We start from the raw sequence: 21046 nt of genomic DNA, 5'->3' as shown, positions 1-21046 counted from the left end.
AAAATTATACTTCATTTATATTCCAAATGGCGGCTTTTAAAAAAATATTCATTTATCTTCAAAAGGTGATATCTCTTCTGCTTAAGTTAACTGGCTACCAAAGCTGCATTTATTGATTCAAGGAAATCCCTTGTGTAAATTATGTCATTAATTCTGGCTTTTTGTTTAGTAAGTTATTTTCAAATTAGCAATTTGTTAGTTTGTGCTCATCTGTAATGTTATACTTTGCTTATTTTCCCTTTATCGTTTGTTATGGACTAAGCTAAATCTTTTCTATTCTTTTGTCAGTCAAAATTCTCTCTGTTCTTACTGCTTGTTTTTGCAAATGCTTATTCTGGCCTGCTTAACTTATAAGGCCAGCTCTGGAAAATACATTTGCCTGTTTAATAAAGGCCGGTATTTTTACATCAGGCATATGCTAAAGTTTGTTGCTCTCTTTCACTCCAAAGTATTTCTAGAGGAGCTTAACTTAATACAGGTACTAATCGATGCCTCTTACACATCAACCACGAAGGAAAGAAAAAGAAAAGATAAATAACATGAGCAGTAGACTGTTGTGAATATATGATCACCATGATTAATAGTCATCTCCACCGTGCAATTTTTTTAATGGTCATTATGAGGGGCTGCCTTCTGGTTAATAGTTCCAACATCAGAGCTTGAGGAGACAAACGAAGTTGACAGCCATGATAAGGTTAAACTTCCCTATGTTTCTTGAAGAAGCCCCTCCATATGACTGTCCCTAACACAAACAGAAAGTTATTATATTCAGTAATTTATTGCTATTGGTTACAATATCTGAGATTCTGAACCAACATTCAATGACTTCAATTTGGGAACATATGTAAAACATTATTCAACTGTAAGAATGTGATTTAGACTCCAATAAGGGCACATTGCCAACATTAGATATAGGGAGATTGGTGCCATTAGCTGTTGACACATGAATCAGGTCTAGAGTAGGGAGATTTAGAAGAGAAAGTACCTGAGTCTGAATGCAATTTGATGATGTTTCTAGTTCCTGCACAAAGATTGTTTAGTTAGATTGTGTTTGTGCTTGCCCAGATTCACCCCCTTGTTGCTGATCAAGTTTTCCAGCACCATGTGCATGTTTACGATTGCCTTGGATTCGATTATTTCCACGCCCACCATAGGTATCTACAGAAATTTTTTACCACATTAATTCGACGATCTACACTATCTAACTAATACATACTGCATACATGGAAATTATCTGTCAGTGAACTGAATGACATCCACTCTACCTCTTATCTGCCGAAGTTGCACAACAACTTCAATCATGGTTGGTCTCTCAGTCCCTTTCTTTGCCACACATTTCACTGCAATTTGCACAGCCTGTTTAATCTCATCCCTACTTGCTTGATTCAGTAGCTCCCTGTCGATCATGTTCATAACGCAATTATTTTGGAAAGCTGAAACAAAAACATCAACCAAGTCTCTCCCGCCTCTAAGCATCCTAATGGGATTACTTCTGGTTAGCAACTCCAACAATAAAACACCAAAACTGTACACATCACACTTATCTGTCACCACCTGAGTCTCAATGTACTCAGGATCGATAAATCCTGGACTTCCTTCAACAGACCATCTTTCAGATGTATCCCCTGGATTAATAGACACTGCATAACCAAAGTTTCCTAACTTAGCCTGGAATGAAGAATCAAGAAGTACACTTGCTGAGCTAACTCCCCTATGCACCACTGGCTTTCGCAACGCATTATGCATATAAGATAGTGCATATGCTGTATCAGTTGCAACTCTCAAACGGTCAGCCCACTTTAAGTACTTGATAGATGCTGTATCACCATGTAAATGTTGAGAAAGGATCCCATTTGGCAACATTTCATACACTAGTATTGGTATATAAGTATCGAGGCAACAACCATAGAGTTTAACCATATTTTCATGATTCATAACCATAGCTATTGATGCTTCATTCAAGTTGCGATCAACCAATTTTGGATTTCTCTCTAGCTGCAATGGAACTCCAACAACTACAATACGATCTTCAATTGTTGCTTTGTAGACGTTTCTTTGAGCACTACTACCAACAAGAAGATTAGGGTCAAGGTTGTTTGTAGCCTTCTCAATATCCTTGAGTGATAATATTTTCAGCTGCCCTGGACCTACATTACGACCTTGGCTAAGAGCAATTTGCTTTTCTAACAAAATTCCTCCATTCTGATTGAAATACAACTCCTTCGAATCTAAATTTAATCTTCTCTTGTTCCCAATCTTCTCATTGATTTTCACTTGAACTTTATCCATATATTAGAGACGGTTTTCGGGCAAATTATTTTGCTTAGGCTATCACAAATTATTGCCTAAGAAGTAAAAATATGTGTTAGCATAATAATGAACAATATTTCCGAAACTCATCTAGGAGATATCCTGCTCTCTTAGTAGCAAACTATTACAGAGTACTGATATTAGTAATTTCAATCCTACAAAAAAAATTACCCTGTTTGTATTCAAAAATATGTTTCAATTATTCTGCAGAGTCCTAGTTTGTTTTTGTTTAATTGAGTTCAGCACAAATCAGTTTACAATAATTATTACAGCACTTATAATTACAAAAATTTCTACTCCTTATAATATTATATATTAAAATGACACTTATTTTTCACCAAATTATTCATGATCATCAGTAAATGTTCTACACAGTATAATAAAAATAAGTGAAAGGTTCAATCTTATTATCTTAGGAAAGAAAATTAGTAAACTGCAGCCAAAAAGAAATAAAAATAAAAATAAAAATAAAAACTTACCCCTTAAAATCCAACTGTATAAGTACAAAATATGATCAAAGCAATATAATTGTATGAAGCTCAGTAACGTTTCCTCTCCCAGTTTCGAAACGTCTCTAAAATGCCCACTGTAGTTACGATTCGAAACCTTAGCCGCAGATTGAAGTGATAATTAAGACACCGGACATCTCTCGGCGAGTCGATTAATTAATTAAAGCAATAATAATAAAATGATTAATGATTAATGAATTAAATTGTTTTGAAGAAAGCCAAAGAAATAAAATTGAGAATATTTGAGATCCTCACTCAACTAATTAGCTGATATTATTAATCATTAATAGCGGGTATTAATAGTTGGTGGATCAATATAAGACTACCTTTTTCTCAAAAAAAAAAAAAAAAAAAAAAAAAAAAAAAAAAAAAAAAGGTTGGTGGAGATATAATACAAACAAAAACTTTTGTATACATCCGGTTTACACTAATATTAGTGCACATCGAGCGGTACAAGGGTAATTTTTAACTAATTTTAGGGTAACTTTTTGTCTTTTTTTGGGTAACTTTAAACATAATACAATTTTGATATAAATCAACAACAACAAAAGTTTTATAAAGGTAATTTAATTACATTCAATCACTAATAATTGATTTTTAGTCATTTAAAATTTGATTCTTTATTAATAAAACGTAGATAATTTTTATTTGAATTGGGTTACTTTAACTCATATTGGGGTAACTTTTATTCATTTCAAGGGTAACTTTTAATCACTTTAGGTTATCTTTATAATGGATGTACAATAATTATTATACACCCGATTTTTTTTTAAAGTTTGTGTAATACAAATAGTCAATCCAAATATTAAGGCCTAGGAGAACCGGTCAAACGTATAGTCTAATACGGAGTAATTTAAATATTTACTCCCTCCGTTTTTAAATACTTGCTTCATTTATCTCAGACATGCATGCCGATGTTAATATTTAATCACTAATATCTTTAATTATCAATAGTATAAATTCTAACAATTGAAAATTAATAATCTATTCATTGAGATGATTCCAACAAGTACCCACAAGACTATATTTTTTCTTATGTATAAATCACAAATATTAGTCAAAGTAGGACAAATAAATAGTGCAAAAAATAGTAATGGAACCAGTATTTAAAAACGGAGGGAGTAATAAGAACCTTCTAAATAAGACGGGTGTATAATTGTATGGAGAATCACTACAATTACTTTTAATTAACAACTTTACTTTTTAAAATAGTGATGGATCTAGGATTTTAAGCTTGGTAGGACATCACTACACTAATGACCCACACCAATATCATGACAAGCTTGTAAAAACAAATTTCATGAGAACATTTTATCATAAATATCTTTACCTAAGTACTTCTATCATTTAGCTGAATGTTTTTTGGGGCAGCACATGAGTTAAAACTTAAGAGTCAGTGAGAGGAAAGAATCAAGGAGAGGCTAATAGAGAGTATTGCCAGTTTCAAAGATTCAGAACTCTGATATTTGCATAATAGTACCAGCAATAGTTCAGCTTATGACTAGAGCTGTCAATTCGGGTAAACAGGTCGGATTTGGGTCGGGTAAGAGTGGATCAGGTCAACTCGGGTCGGGTCAATTCGAATTAATTTCATAACCTATGCGGGTCGGGTTTGGGTTGCGTCATGCTTGAGTCGGGTCACGTCGAGTCATACTTCTTATCGGGTTTGGGTCGAGTTTAGGTCGGGTTACATTCGGATCGGGTGAACAATAGGCCGGGTTTAATTCGGGTTTTTACGGATTAAAACGAGTTAGGGTAATTCTTAGGTTCAAGTCGGGTTCGGTTCAAGTTAATAATTTGCGGGATAGAATCAGGTTGGCTCAAAGTCAATAATTTGCGGATTATAATCAAGTCGGGTCATTTTCGAGTTCAAGTAGGGTTCGGTTCGAGTCAATAATTTGCGGGTTATAATCAGGTTGAGTCATTTCAAAGTCGGGTCATTCTCGGATTCAAGTCGGGTTATGTTCAAGTCAATAATTTGCAGGTTACAATCAGGTCGGGTCATTTCTAAGTCAGGTCATATTCAGGTTCAACTATCTATAAATAGATAATTATCATTTTTATCAAGCTAATTATTTTCTTTGACTATTATATATATGACAATATATATACTAGGGAACTATAGTCTATAATTTAGGAAGATAATTATCTCCTATGACCATACAACAAATCTAATATATATATATATATATATATATATATATATATATATATATATATATATATATATATATATATATATATATATATATATATATATATATAAAGGGGAGTTTTTTCCCGAGTTTTTAGAGAGCCACGTAGGATCTAATTTTCTTAGCGCGCCATGTAGGATTATAAATCTTAGTAGTAGCCAATTAAATAAGAGATTATTAATTTCTTTTAGAATTAAATAATTTAAATGTCATGTAAGCAAAATTGGCGAATGAGATTTTTAAGTTTAAGTTAATTAAATATTATATATTATCTTTTAATATTAGGAATTTTATCTAAATATATAAATAATTTTAGGCTCATAAATACAAAAAAAAAAAAAAACATTATTTAAAAAAAAAATCAAACAAACCGTGCATCGCACGGGCTTCATCTAGTATATACTATATTTAACTCTTAAATTTGATCGAGGATGATCCTCCTTTCTTTAATTTGCTGGCCTGGACCGACTTGATCTCCCTAGACAAAATGCTTTGATCATCAACAATAATAAGGTGGTTTAAATTGCATTTAAGATGATTTGAAATCGGATCAGGAACAATTTGGGTTGAATTTAGGTCGGATCAACAACAAGTCGTGTTAATTTTGAGTCGGGTTAGTAACATATCGGGTTGAAATTTTTGATCGGGTAAGTAATAGGTCTGGTAAAATTTGAGTCGGGTCAATAATAAGTCTGGTTGAATTTGGGTAAGGTCAGTAACAAGTCGGGTTTGTAACAGGTTGGGTTAAATTCGGGTCGGGTTAGGAACGAGTCGGGCTGAATTCAGGTCAGGTTAGTGACAAGTCAGGTTAAATTCAAGTTTTGAAGGGTTAAAACGGGTTAGGGTCAATTTCGGTTCAAGTCATGTTCGGTGCAAGTTAATTAAATTGGTCGTTGTAAACTAGTAAATTGGTGCAAGTTGTAAACCAGTAAATTGGTCGTTTAACAGCAAATTGGATGGTTCCACACACCCATTTGAACTCCCGTAGGATATTAGAGACCATGGTAAAGACAAAAAAAAGTCAAAAAATTCCAAAATTGAAGGCTAATATCCACGCTTTTTGACAAATTTAGGAGGTTTCGGGGCCTAATGTCGAAAAATCTTGAGATTTTAGGGAATACATCTCGGGGTCATATAATGACGTTTGAAACCATCTATGATCATTATATGTTGTCATAAATGTTCGTGGTAGGCTTTATTTAATAAAATCGGTGCAAGTTATAAACCGGTTAATAGACCGTTTAAAGGCAAATTAAATGGTTGCACCTACCCAATTGGACTCCCCAAATATATTAGGAACCATGGTAAACATTTAGGCAGTTTTTATTTCCGGACGAAAAAAAGTAAAAAAATTCAAAATTAAAGGCTAATATCCACGTTTTTTTGAAAAAATTTGGAGGTTTCGGGTACCAGTGTAGAAACGTATTGATATTTTAGGGAATACATCTCAGGATCATATAATGCCGTTTGGAACCATATATGATCATTATATGTTGTCATAAATGTTCGTAGTATGCTTGAATTAATGATATCCGTGCAAGTTGTAAACCGGTAAATTGGTCGTTTAAAGGCAAATTGGATGGTTCCAGCCACCCAATGGGACTCGCGGACGATATTAGGGATCATGGTAAATATTTCGGCAATTTTTATTTCCCAGCGTAAAAAAGTCAAAAATTACAAAATTGAAAGCTAATATCCACGCTTTTTGAGAAATTTTAGAGGATTCGGGGCCCGGTGTCGAAAAGTCTTGAAATTATAGGGGATACATCCCGGGATCATATAATTCCGTTTGGAGCCATTTATGATCATTATATGTTGTCATAAATGTTTGTAGTGGGCTTGACTTAATGAAATCGGTGTAAGTTGTAAACCGGTAAATTGGCCGTTTAAAGGCAAATTGGATAGTTCAACCCACCCAATTGGACTCCCGGAGAGTATTAGGGACCATGGTAAAAATTTTGGCAATTTTTATTTCTGGACGAAAATAAGTCAAAAAATTCCAAAAATTGAAGGCTTATATCCACGCTTTTTGAGAAATTTTGGAGGTTTCGGGACACGGTGTCGAAAAGCCTTGAGATTTTAGGGAATACATCTCGGGGTCATATAATGACGTTTGGAATCATATATGATCATTATATGTTGTCATAAATGTTTGTGGTAGACTTGATTTAATGAAATCGGTGCAAGTTATAAACCGGTAAATAGGTCGTTTAAAGGCAAATTAAATGGTTGCACCTACCCAATTGGACTCCCCAAATATATTAGGAACCATGGTAAACATTTAGGCAGTTTTTATTTCCGGACGAAAAAAAGTAAAAAAAAAATCAAAATTAAAGGCTAATATCCACGTTTTTTTGAAAATTTTTGGAGGTTTCGGGGACCAGTGTAGAAACGTATTGATATTTTAGGGAATACATCTCAGGATCATATAATGCCGTTTGGAACCATATATGATCATTATATGTTGTCATAAATGTTCGTAGTATGCTTGAATTAATGATATCCGTGCAAGTTGTAAACCAGTAAATTGGCCGTTTAAAGGCAAATTGGATGGTTCCACCCACCCAATTGAACTCCCGAAGGATATTAAGGACCATGGTAAACATTTCGGCAATTATTATTTCCGGGCGAAAAAAGTCTAAAAATTCCAAAAATAAATGCTAATAAACACGTGTTTTGAGAAATTTTGTAGGTTTCGGGGCCCGGTATCGAAAAGTCTTGAGTAACTACGGAATACATCTCAGGGTCATATAATGTCCTTTGGAACCATATACGATCATTATTTGTTTCATAAATGTTCCTGGTAGGCTTGAGTTAATGAAATCAGTGCAAGTTGTAAATTGGTAAATTGGCCGTTTAAAGGCAAATTGGATGGTTCCACCCACCCAATTGGACTACCAGAGGCTATTAAGAACCATGGTAAACATTACAGCAATTTTTATTTTCAGGCGAAAAAAAGTAAAAAATTTCCAAAATTGAAGGTTAATGTCCACTGTAGCTTTTTGACAAATTTTGGAGGTTTCAGGGCCCGGTGTTGATGAAAAGTCTTGAGATTTTTGGGAATACATATGGGGATCATATAATACCGTTTGGAAGCATATATGATCGTTATATGTTGTTATAGATGTATGTTCGTGGTAGGCTTGAGTTAATGAAATCGGTGTAAGTTGTAAACCGGTAAATTGGCCGTTTAAAGGCAAATTGGATGGTTCCACCCACCCAATTGGACTCCCGGAGGATATTAGGGACCATGGTAAACATTTTGGGAATTTTTGTTTTCGGGCGAAAAAAGTCAAAAAAATTCCAAAATTGAAGGCTATCCACGGTTTTTGAGAAATTTTGGAGGTTTTGGGTCATGATTTCGAAAAGTCTTGAGATTTTAAGGGAATATATCCCGGGGTCATATAATGACGTTTGGAACCATATATGATCATTATATGTTGTCATAGTGTTCGTGGTAAGCTTGAATTAATGAAATCGGTGCAAGTTGTAAATCGGTAAATTGGCCGTTTAAAGGCGAATTGGATGGTTCCACCCACCCAATTGGACTCCCGGAGGATATTAGTGACCATGGTAAACATTTCGGCAATTTTTATTTTGGGGTGAAAAAAAGTCGAAAAATTCCAAAATTGAAGGCTAATATCCACGCTTTTTGAGAAATTTTGTAGATTTCAAGGCCCGGTGTCGGAAAGCCTTGAAAATTTAAGGGATACATCTTGGGGTCATATAATTCCGTTTGGAATCATATATAATCATTACATGTTGTCATAAATGTTCGTGGTAGGCTTGAGTTAATGAACTCGGTGCAAGTTGTATACCGGTAAATTGGTCGTTTAAAGGCAAATTGGATGGTTCCATCCACCCAATTGGATTCCCGGAGGGTATGAGGGACCATGGTAAGCAATTCGGAAATTTTTATTTCCTGGCGAAAAAAAAAGTAAAAATTCCAAAATTGAAGGCTAATATCCACACTTTTTGAGAAATTTAGAGGTTTCGGGACCCGGTGTCGAAAAGTCTTGAAATTTTAGGGGATATATCTCGGGGTATATGATCATTATTTGTTGTCTTGAAATTTTAGGGGATATATCTCGGGGTATATTGAAATTTTAGTGGATAAATTTATATGATAATTTTTTTAGAATTATAATCTAATAATTTTTTTTGAATAGAATTATAATTCAATTTGTACATTTGAAATATCGGTATTTTATCGAAAATAAAATTCTAAACCAACAATTTTATCCTAAAATTCTATCCAAATAGATTTCTAAACTTTTTTTTTTTTAAATCTTGTGAAGTCTATTTAAATCTATCCAACGTGGCACGACACTTGACAAAAAGTTGCCAAGTGTCGTTGTTTCGTGACCTGGCTAAAAGTTTAGCTTTATATATTAGTTATATGATTTAACTCTTAAATTTGAGGATAATACTCCTTTTTTTTGCTGGCCTTGACCGACTTGGTCTCCCTAGACAAAATGCTTTGATCAACAATAATAAGGTGGTCTAAATTGCATTTAGGTGATTTGAAATCGGGTCAGGAACAATTTGGGTTGAATTTAGGTCGGGTCAATAACAAGTCGTGTTGATTTCAAGTCGGGTTAGTAATATATCGGGTTGAATTTTTGGGTCGGGTTAGAGTAGGTTTGGTAAAATTCAGGTCGGGTCAATAACAAGTCAGGTTGAATTTGGGTCAGGTCAATAACAAGTCGGGTTGATTTCGGGTCGGGTTTGTAACATGTTGGGCTAAATTCGGGTCCGGTTAGGAATGGGTTGGGTTAAATTCAGATCAGGTTAGTAAAAAGTCGGGTTAAATTCGGGTTTCGACGGATTAAAACGGGTTTGGGTTAATTTCGGTTCAAGTCGGGTTCGGTTCAGGTCAATAATTTACGGGTTACATTCGGGTCGGGTCATCTCCAGATCAGTTCATGTTCGGGTCTTACATACTCGGATCAACTCGGGTATAGGGTTGGTTTGAGGTCGGGTCAGGTCGGGTTTGGGTCGCCATTTTTTCGGGTTCAGATGGGTCGGATAATTATCGGATTTGAGTTGGTATTTCGGGTCGGCTCAACTTTTGTCAGCTCTACTTATGACATTGCTAGTAACTCTGATATTTATCTTTTTTTTTTTTTTTTTTTCTTTTTTCTTTTTTTTTTCCAATTGAAGATGTGACCAAAGAACACATACAAGGGATATTGGAAGCAAAGGCTTAACAAATTATATACCAGAACCTTTTCAGTATTCTAAGAAGCAACAACAGAATTTGGACCCTGTTTTTTTTTCCCCTAGATACTACATGTCTACATACGTTGTATATAAATCTTTATTAAGAGCGAGTATACCTAGATCCTAACAGCAAAGACAGTAGTACTAGGAGATTAAATAAATGAAAGATTGTAAAGATTAAAAAGTACTTGTCCTAAACCAAAGGATCAAAACTACTGCTGTTCCGAACAAACTGCACTCTTGCAACTGTATTAGATATATTATTACAAACTATTTCAAATTTATCAACTACCTGTTGTCTTCTGCTGCGTGCCTTCTCGTCTGCATCTTTATTTCTAAGCTTGAACAGTTGAGCCTGACATGTCATACAATCACTGCTTCATTTCATGTCTCGGCCTTGTATGCTCCAAAGCTCACTAACAATATAAATCATTGTCGGTCTCTGAGCTCCTTTCTTTGCCACACATGCCAATGCAAGCTCTGCAACCCGTTGAATCTCATCTCTGCTTGCTTGCTGCAATACCTCGCTGTCAATCATATCCATCATACAATTCTTCTCCACGTTTGAAACGAACACATCCACCAAATCTGTACCACCTTTGGCCATCAGAAGAGGCTGCCTTCTGGTTAATAGCTCCAACATAACAACCCCAAAACTATAAACATCACATTTATCTGTCACCTCTTGAGTTCCTATGTATTCAGGATCAATATATCCTGGAGTTCCTTCAACAGGCCATTTTTGGGGAGTCTCCCCTGGTGTAATGGACACTGAGTAGCCAAAGCTCGATAATATTCCATTTAATGATTCATTGAGTAGTATATTTTTTGAATTAACATCCCTATGCACCACTGGCTTTGACAAGGCATTATGCATGTAGGACAGTGCATATGCTGTATCAATTGCAACCCTCAAACGATCTACCCACTTAATCCTAGATGCAATATCACCATGTAAACATTCAAAGAGACTTCCACTTGAAACGTATTCATACACTAATATTGGTATAAATGTCTCAAGGCAACCACCACAGAGTTTTACCATGTTGTCATGATTCATCACAATGGTTGTTGAGGCTTCAGTTAAAAAGAGATCAATCAGTTCGGGATTTGGATCTCGCCCTAGTGGGGTTTTAACAGCTACAAGACGACCTTCAAAGGTTGCTTTATAGGTGGTGCTATGAACACTAAAGCCAAGAATGAAATCAGGGTCAAAGTTTTCTGTCACCTTTTCGATTTCCCGGCTTGAGAAAATCTTCAGCTGCCCAGCTCCTTTATGTTGGCCTTGGCTAACTGCAATCTGTTTTTCCAGCAGAATTCCACCATTTTTGATATAATATTCCTCCCTAGATTCAAACTTAGGCCTTCTCTTGTTCTTGTTCTTGTACTTGGTTTGAGTTTGACCCATCTATATCTTGATGAATGCTTCCTTGTTTTAGCCCAAAATTTCAGTCACCTTATGAAATCATATTGCCTGTGAAGCATGAAATTCGATTAGTAAATTAACAAAACGAAACACAGATGATAGAAATTTGACTCTTGAATTAAAAATTTATGATTATAACTCAACCCGATTAATGACTACAGACGAAATAGTGATCTACCTTTCGAACACAGCTATACTTTTGGGAATGAAAAAATTACCAAGGAATGGATGACAGAAAACTCCTTTTAGGATTAAATTATCAGGGAGAATAGTGAGATCTACCGTTGACTTTATCTCCTCTGTGTGGCATTTTATCAAACAGGTTCTAGGCAGATGCAGGATGGCCAACAAGTCTATGGTCCTTACATAATTTTTGGTTGCTGCAGGCCTGCAGCTCGTTTTTTATAAATAAATAAAGTAACAAAATTGTATTTAGAAGTTCTTTTTCTAAAATAGTACTTCATACACTAAATGATGACATGAGATTCTCACACTCTATACATTACATTCTATACATTTTATCAAAGCCACGAGTTCAGAGTAATGTGCAGCCATGGGCCATAATGTCATTTTAGATGTTACATAAATTGCAATAATTTTACTTGTGGGTTTGTTAATCTCAGAGACATCGAAACTCGAGGTCACAGAGAACTGTGATGTTCATAGCTTTCAAGGGTGTTAAGTTGGGGCGCTCGAGGAGGCCACCCCTTGTGAAACCAGGAAGGCCACAAACCTTAACCTTTCTAGATTAACTAAAAAGTGCAGGAAAGGGAGAAAGACAGCAAGAGCAGTATTACCACTTGATGACATTAACACAAGGTTTCACAAGGTATATAATCTCAATCTCTGTGTAAAATCTAGCAGAAATTGTACAGACATATGTATATATACGAAGTACTAGATTACTAGACAAAAGCTCATTTCTGTCTCATTAAACACAACTCCAATGTTCATCCCCAATTCTAACATTGAAGAACACAAAGTATATGCTCTGCATGTTTGCTCCATTAGATTGGCAAGCTGTTGCCTTCTGCTGAGTACCTGAATTTTTATACCTTTCTGCATCATTCTTTACAAAGCCTGCATCTTGAATATTTCCTAGTCAAGAAGAAAAAACATACACCCCCTAGCAAATGCCAATACATGTGGTCACTGAGGACATGAATACCTATGACCACCATGATGCTTACTATTTCTAAATTCTTGATAACTGGTTGTGCTTGATGTGTTCAATCGGAAGGACCCAAAAAAAAAATTAGAACTAGTTTTTCATTCTATAAACTGAAAATGATTGAAGATGTGACCAAAGAGGACATGAAATGTGAATGGGAAGCATAGGCATTAAGAAACATACCAGCCCTTTTTCGGTATTTGAAAAAGATCGACATAAATAGTCCTTTTTTATGGTTATTAGTTATCTTCAGATGCTACTGCAAACATTAATCGGGGGGGGGGGGGGGGGTGGAATCAAGTTTACCTAAAACCTGAAAGAAGACAGTACTCCTACAGTCCTAGCAGACTAAAAAGTTAAAAGATTGTAAATAGTATTCCTAATCCAAATAAAGGACCAAAACTACCATTTTTCCATAGCAAACTACATTTTTTTTGCACCAATACTAGATAGTAGAAACATATGTAAGAACAGCATTCTAGTAATGTCAAAATTTACCAGAAATGTCTGTGTGCCTTGCTCGTCTGCATCTTTATTTCTGAGAACAGTTGAACCAATCAGCCAACATAATTTCTGTTTCATTTCATGTCTCGTCCTTGTATGCTCCAAAGCTCACCAACAACATCAATCATTGTCGGTCTCTCAGCTCCTTTCTTTGCCACACATGTCAAAGCAAGCTCTGCAACCTGTTGAATCTCATTCCTGCTAGCTTGCTGCAAGACCTCATTATCGATCATCTCCATCATGCAGTTCTTCTCCACATTTGAAATGAACACATCCACCAAGTCTGTGCCACCTTTGGCCATCAGAAGGGGCTGCTTTCTGGTTAATAGCTCTAACATGAAAACCCCAAAGCTGTACACATCACACTTATCTGTTACCTCTTGAGTTTCTATGTATTCAGGATCAATATATCCTGGAGTTCCTTCAACAGGCCATTTTTGGGGAGTCTCCCCTGGAGTAATGGACACTGAATAGCCAAAGTTTGCTAATTTGCCACGGAATGAAGAATCAAGCAGTATACTTAATGACTTGACATCCCTATGCACCACCGGCTTTAATAGGGCATTATGCAGATAGGATAGGGCATAGGCTGTGTCACTAGCAACCCTCAAACAATCAACCCACTTTATACGCTTGCTAGGTGCAACATCACCATGTAAAGATTGAAAGAGGCCTCCATTTGGTAAGAACTCATACACTAGTACTGGTATATATGTCTCGAGGCAACAACCATAGAGCTTTACCATATTGTCATGGTCCATTACCATAGATGTTGAGGCTTCAGTTAAATAAAGATCAATCATTTCGGGATTTGGCTCACTTATACTTAAATGTGGCGGGGCTTTGACAGCTACAATACGATCTTCAAGTGTTGCCCTATATATGGTGCTATAAGAGCTGCTGCCAACAATAAGATCAGGGTTATAGCTATCTGTAGCCTTTTCGATTTCCCGGCTAGAGAAAATCTTCAGCCGCCCAGCTCCCTTATGTTGGCCTTGGCTCAGGGCAATTTGTTTCTCAAGCAAAATTCCTCCATTTTTAACAAAATATTCCTCCTTGGATTCAAACTTAGGCCCTTTCTTGTTCTTGTACTTTGTTTGAGTTTGACCCATCTATAACTTGATGTATGCTTCCTTACTCCGGCCCGATTTTTTTCTCAGCTCATGAAATCATTTTGCCTTTGAACTGTAAACCCACAAACACAGATGATTAATTGAGTTACCTTTTTAAGGTTAAGGAATTACACACCCTTACAGATGAAATATGAACCCCTTTAACTAATCTCTTCTCTTGGACATTTTAACAAACAGGTGGTAGGCATATAAAAACTAATGACATACTGTCAGAATTCTCCACCATTACCAATTAAAAAAAATCTTCCAATAAACAAAACATTGAGCAATTATATTAGTTCTTCATCTTACTTATTCTTGTTTCTCTTTGTTGGAATTTGTTTGAAAATAGCTTCCTGCGCTTGTGCAAATCATTAGAAAGACAATTGTTCTGGGTAAGGGTTATTCCGTCCCTTCCGTAATTAATTGTCACGTTGATATATACTCAATAATATTTTAAACTATTATCGTGACAACTAAATTCAGATGAGTAATGATAGCTTCAGGATTACTTACCTTTGAGGGCTCTGACTTTCTTCTATTTCTGTTGAGCATTTTAACAAACACTTTCTAAGCAACGAATTTATGATTTAACTCAGAAATTATTGAGATATCTAAGAGACTCTGGATTTAGAATTTGGACAACCAAAGAATACCAATGACATAAGGGGGATGCTTTGAAAAATTCTATTGACTGTCGTGTCATGTTGAAGATGTTGAAATTTGAATGCTACTCACCATAATTCAATGACTACTCACCAACTTATTGATTAATGAGGTAATAGAATTTGTACTTGTATTATAATGCATTATTAAAAAAAAAAAAAAAATTGTTTATTGCTCCATAGTTATTACATACAACTATACAAGAATCATGAAAGATTCAAATTATGAGAAAGAAATTGTCTAAGTTATTACATGACTTAAAAGACGAAGAGGAAAGAGATAGAGAGAATCATTGTCCAAATAAACTAGCGTGTAACTTTTAAAAAAAAACAAAAACAAAAACAAAAAAATGTGTGCAACAGTATATATTATATCAAAATAAAACAAACATAAATCATCAATTAGTCAAAGGAGACTTTAGAGTCCCATCCGTTTCGTTTACTCAATGCTGATCTTGCATCAGCCAAAGCTCTCTAACTACTTCAATCATTGTCGGTCTTCGTACACCTTCCTTTGCCACACATTTCAAAGCAAGTTGTGCAACCCTTTGAATATCATCCCTACTCGCTTGTAGCAAGACCTCACTGTCTATGATCTCCATCATAAGATTTTTTTCCACCATAGAAACAAACATACTGACCAAGTCTATCCCATTTTCGGCCATAACACAGGGTGGCCTTCTGGTTAGCAGCTCCAACAATAAAACCCCAAAACTATATACATCACATTTATCTGTCACCTCCCGAGTTTCTACATATTCGGGATCAAGATATCCCGGTGTTCCTTTGACAGGCTATCCCTTGGTATTCTCCCCTGGAGTAATGGACACTGAGTAGCCAAAGTTTGCTAATATGGCACGGAATGAATCATCGAAAAATACACTCAGTGATTTCACATTTCTGTGCACCACTGGCTTTGGCAAGGCAGTGTGCATATAAGATAAGGCATAGGCTGTACCAGTTGCAACTCTCAAACGATCAATCCATGTTATACCACGTTGGTTAGATGCTACATTACTATGAAAATGATCAAAGAGGTTTGCACAAGGTGGAATTTCATAAACTAGTATTGGTACAAAAGTCTCAAGGCAACAACCATACAGTTTTATCATATTGTCATGATTCATCACCATCACTGATGAGGCTGCAATCAAAGAAAGATCTCTCAATTCGGGATTTGGTTCTGGCTCAGTCGGGGCTTTGATTGCTACTGCACGATCATCGATGGTTGCTCTATAAAGGATATATATATTACCATCAGTGCCAGATAAATAATCAGGGTTATAGTTGTTTGTAGCTTTTTCAATATCCTTGCTCGAGAAAATCTTCAGTTGCCCAACTCCCTTATGGTGGCCTTGGCTCAATGCAACTTGTTTTTCCAACAAAATACCGCCATTTTTAATGAAATACTCCTCTTTTGAATCAAACTTTGGCTTTCTCTTGCTCTTGATCTTGCCTTTTGTTAGAGTTTGCCCCATCTGATGTAAGGGACCTGGATACAATGAAACTTTTGACATTGTTTAGCATGACAGACAAATACATCACGTTTTATACAGAATACTATTATTTCGTAACTTAAAACATGATTACCAACTATGCATCTATTATAAAGAAACTTACCTTTGACACACAAAATCCCAAGAAAAGAGGATCATCCAAGCAGGAGAAACTCAGCAAGATAAACTGACAATTTGGCTACTGCTCTTTTCATGAAGGGTCTAATTTAACACTGCTCTTTTCACGCAAGTCACACTGGTATAATCTACTAATGGATACATGGCTGATAATCTCCAATGACAGACCACAATTTTGTTAAGGCATGTATTATTTGAGGGACAGTTAGCTACCATTAATATTGTCTGAAGAGAAAGATTGGCTTACAATTTGAACCAAATTCGAGCATTTAGTTTCTTTTTACACATTTTTGACATTCCTATCCCAAAGAAAGAGAGACAACTGTACGTAATCAGAAATGCTAGATGAATAGACAGCTTGACTGAGCTTAATGAATGATCTTCGTCAAAAAAAAAAAGCTTAATGAATGATACAAGTCAAGTGGTCAACGGTCAGCCTTTTGATAGGAAATATTTGGTGGGAATTTTAACACTGTGAAGAAGAAAGTAGCAAAGTCACAATTGTTATTATCAGTGGCAGACCTACATAACAGTGATGTGTTAACAAAAACCCTTAAATAACTAAATATATATACCAATGTATTAATCAATGAAGATTGTCTAATAACAAATTTTCTGGTGCAGTAGTCTTTGAATCATACAAGTATATTGCCAAAGGAGGAAGAAAGGTTTAACATGCTTGCATAAGAACAAAAAGATATTTATATATTTGACCCAAGGACTAAAAATATATGCTTTCTTAAAATGAGGAATTAGAATTGGTTTTTCATTGTATAAACTGAAAGTGATTGAAGATGTGACCAAAGAGCACATAAAAGGTGAATTGGAAGCATAGGCATTAAGAAACATACCAGCCCCTTTAATTGTAACAAATATTTTTCCATAGAAAACTACAGTTTTTTGGCACCTACAGTTTATATAGACATAAAAAGACATGCATAAAAAGAACATTAATTATAAAGCTCAATTTTGACTGTGTACTACTAAATCACCTGTTGTCTTCTGCTATACGCCTTGCTCTTCTGCATCTTTATTACTAAACTTGAATCTGGCATGTCATACACAATTTCTGTTCCACCTCATGTCTCGTCCTTGTATGCTCCAAAGCTCAGAAACAACGTCAATCATTGTTGGTCTCTCAGCTCCTTTCTTTGCCACACATGCCAATGCAAGCCCTGCAACCTGTTGAATCTCATCCCTGCTTGCTTGCTGCAAGACTTCATTATCGATCATCTCCATCATGCAATTCTGCTCCACATTTGAAACGAACACATCCACCAAGTCTGTACCACGTTTGGCCATCGGAAGAGGCTGCCTTCTGGTTAATAGCTCCAACATAAAAACCCCAAAGCTGTACACATCACATTTATCTGTCACCTCTTGAGTTTCTATGTATTCAGGATCAATATACCCTGGAGTTCCTTCAACAGGCCATTTTCGGGGAGTCTCCCCTGGAGTAATAGACACTGAATAGCAAAAGTTATCTAATTTTCCGCTGAATGAAGAATCAAGTAGTATACTTGATGACTTGACATCCCTATGCACCACTGGCTTTAATAAGGCATTATGCATAAAGGATAGTGCATAAGCTGTATCAGTTGCGACCCTCAAACGATCTGCCCACTTTATACACTTGCTAGGTTCAACATAATGCAAACATTGAAAGAGGTCTTCATTTGATAAGTACTCATACACTAGTACTGGAATATATGTCTCAAGGCAACAACCATAGAGTTTAACCATATTGTCATGGTTCATTACCATTGATGTTGAGGCTTCAGTCAAAAAAAGATCAATCAATTTGGGAGTTTGGTGACTTGTAAGTAAATCTGGCGGGGTGCTGACAGCTACAATACGATCTTCAAGTGTTGCTTTATATACGGTGCTATAAGAATTCCTGTTAACAATAAGATCAGGGTTATAGCTATCTGTCGCCTTTTCGATTTCCCGGCTAGAGAAAATCTTCAGCTGCCCAGCTCCCTTATGTTGGCCTTGGCTCAGAGCAATTTGTTTCTCCAGCAAAATTCCTCCATTTTTAATGAAATATTCCTCCTTGGATTCTAAATTTGGCCATATGTTGTTATTGTACTTTGTTTGAGTTTGACCCATCTATACCTTAATTAATTAACCTTTCCTTATTATGGCTCGATTTTTTTGCTCAGCTTATGAAATCATATTGCTTGCCTGTGAACTGTAAACCTACAAAACACAGATGATTAATTGAGTTACCTTTGAAAGGTTTAAGAATTACACACTATTACTGAGTGATGACAATCATGACATATGAAGCCCTTCAACTAATCTATCATTTTGGACATTATAACAAACAGGTGGTACGCATATAAAAACTAATGAGATACAGTTGGAATTTTCCACCATTAACAATGAAAATAAGTCCTCCCCAGGATAAAGCATTGAACAATTAAATTAGTTCTTGATCTTATTCTTGTTTCTCTTAGTTGCAATTTGTTAGGGTATAGCTTCATGTGCTTGTGTAAATCAATAGAAAGACTTATGATTTTCTAGGTCAGGGTTACTTTGTCCCTTCCGTAATTAGTTGTCACGTTGATATATACTCGTAATATTTTAAACTATTATCGTGACAGCTAAATCCGAATGAACTAGTGATAGCTTAAAGATTACAGCTTTAGCAAAATAAATAACTAATGAGTACTCAGTATGTCAGTATGTATTGATAAAACATACCTCTGAGAGCTTTGACTTTCATCTAGACCAACGAATTTATGAACTCAGAATTTAGGAAAAAAGAACACTGTAAAGGGCAATAAACAAATGGGAATGTAGGCCAAAAATTTACGTGATGTTGTAACGTGAAGAATCACTGCCTTAGAATAAGGAGATTTTGGAACTCAAATTAGCTCAAATCAGCAATATAAGATGATCAATTTTACTCTTTACGAAGAAAAGGGAAAAACGCTTATTATAGGGCAAAATCAACAGAAAAGTTGAGAAGAAAGTGGGAGAAAATCTGTCCAAATTGAGTTGGAGACCATTCAAAATTTCAAATAGTAGTAAAATGTTATGACATTCAAATAAACATTAAAATCATGGTAGGACTAGCAACAGTAAACATTCTCATACAGCTGAAGAATTCTATTGAAAGTCATGTTGAAGATGTTGAAATTTAAATTCCTAATAAATTAATTTACTACTCCCTCCATCCTAAAATTAATTGTCCGTTTTTTATCATCGATGGTTGCTCTATAAAGGATATAGTTATTACCATCAGTGCCAGATAAATAATCAGGGTTATAGTTGTTTGTAGACATTTCAATATCCTTGCTCGAGAAAATCTTCAGTTGCCTAGCTCCCTCATGGTGGCCTTGGCTCAATGCTTTCCCAACAAAATACCGCGCCAATTATAATGAAATACTCCTCCTTTGAATCCAACTTTGGTTTTCTCTTGTTCTCGATTTTGCCTTTTGTTAGAGTTTGCCCCATCTGATGTAAGGGATCTGGATACAATGAAACTTTTGACATTATATAGCATGACAAATACTTCACATTTGATACTAATATTTCAGAATATGATTATCTACCATGTTTTATAACGAAACTTATTTTTGACACACAATCCCAAGGAAAGAGGATCACCCAAGCAAGATGAATTCACAATTAGGCTGCTGCTCTTTTCATGTAGAGTCTAAATTAACACTGCTCTTTTCATGCAAGTCACACTAATCTAATCTAATAATTGATTCATGGCTAAATATCCCCAAACACAGACCAAAATTTCGTTAAGGTATGTATTATTGAGCAACAGTTCACTACCATTAATTTTGTCTGAGAAAAAAGATTAGCTTAAAATGATTACATATGAAAACAACCATTAAGATTTGAACTAAAATCAACCAACTAGTTTCTTTTTACACAAATTTGACGTTCCCACACCGAAGAATGAGAGACAATTGTCATCCAAAATACTAGATGAATACACAACTTGACTGCTCAGCTAATGAATGATCTGATATCATTTTATTCCAAAAGAAGGAATACTGAATGAATGATACAAGTCAAGTGGTCAACCGTCAATGTTCTCCTAATGGAACCAAATTACTTAGTTGTATTTTTTTTTTGATAGGAAATATTGGGGGAAATTTATCACAGCGAAGAAAAAAAAAGTAGCAAAAGTAGCAAAGTCACACTTCTTATCATCAGTGGCAGACCTACATGTAACAGTGATTTGTTATCAGTTAGCAAACAGCCTTAATATGTACTCTGTATATAAATCATACCCAGATCGATTTGACCAGAATACATGTGTATAAATTCAGTG

At 35.4% G+C, this 21046-nt stretch overlaps 1 protein-coding gene and 1 pseudogene across 5 annotated transcripts; both read right to left on the bottom strand.

Annotated features, from left to right (window-relative positions):
* Nucleotides 1–313: 313 nt before the first annotated feature.
* LOC145626372 (wall-associated receptor kinase-like 8) lies at nucleotides 314–3064 on the bottom strand. 3 transcript variants are annotated; one of them, XM_081678793.1, is made up of 4 exons: nucleotides 2790–3064; nucleotides 1266–2345; nucleotides 986–1158; nucleotides 314–742 (listed from the first exon to the last, which is right to left on the bottom strand). In XM_081678793.1, exons 2-3 carry the CDS (start codon nucleotides 2287–2289, stop codon nucleotides 1037–1039), a joined length of 1146 nt encoding a protein of 381 aa, XP_081534919.1. In that variant the 5' UTR covers nucleotides 2290–2345; nucleotides 2790–3064; the 3' UTR covers nucleotides 314–742; nucleotides 986–1036. The 3 variants fall into 3 exon arrangements, with proteins under 3 accessions (XP_081534919.1, XP_081534918.1, XP_081534921.1); XM_081678792.1 differs by having other exon boundaries at nucleotides 314–736; XM_081678795.1 differs by having other exon boundaries at nucleotides 314–736; nucleotides 1266–3064.
* Nucleotides 3065–10459: 7395 nt separating this feature from the next.
* Nucleotides 10460–14667, bottom strand: LOC145628593 (wall-associated receptor kinase-like 2 pseudogene; annotated as a pseudogene). Of its 2 annotated transcripts, none has more exons than XR_014111461.1 (2): nucleotides 13333–14667; nucleotides 10460–11711 (listed from the first exon to the last, which is right to left on the bottom strand). The product of XR_014111461.1 is annotated as a wall-associated receptor kinase-like 2 pseudogene, transcript variant X1 (transcript). The 2 variants fall into 2 exon arrangements; XR_014111462.1 differs by having other exon boundaries at nucleotides 10480–11711; nucleotides 13333–14526.
* Nucleotides 14668–21046: the final 6379 nt, after the last annotated feature.

This window comes from Chenopodium album, chromosome 4, assembly GCF_948465745.1.
Source record: "Chenopodium album chromosome 4, dcCheAlbu1.1, whole genome shotgun sequence".
NCBI classification, from domain to species: Eukaryota; Viridiplantae; Streptophyta; class Magnoliopsida; order Caryophyllales; family Amaranthaceae; genus Chenopodium; species Chenopodium album.
Note: the sequence above shows the minus strand (reverse complement) of the source record. Positions and strands in the feature narration are given on the sequence as shown.

What these genes read in the sequence shown, in the direction of transcription:
- LOC145626372 (XM_081678795.1), bottom strand. Translation starts at nt 2,289, where the DNA reads ATGGATAAAGTTCAAGTGAAAATCAATGAGAAGATTGGGAACAAGAGA. An exon ending in GCAACTTCGGCAGATAAGAG is followed by an intron (nt 1,159 to 1,265) that starts GTAGAGTGGATG and finishes AAATTTCTGTAG; the next exon opens with ATACCTATGGTGGGCGTGGA.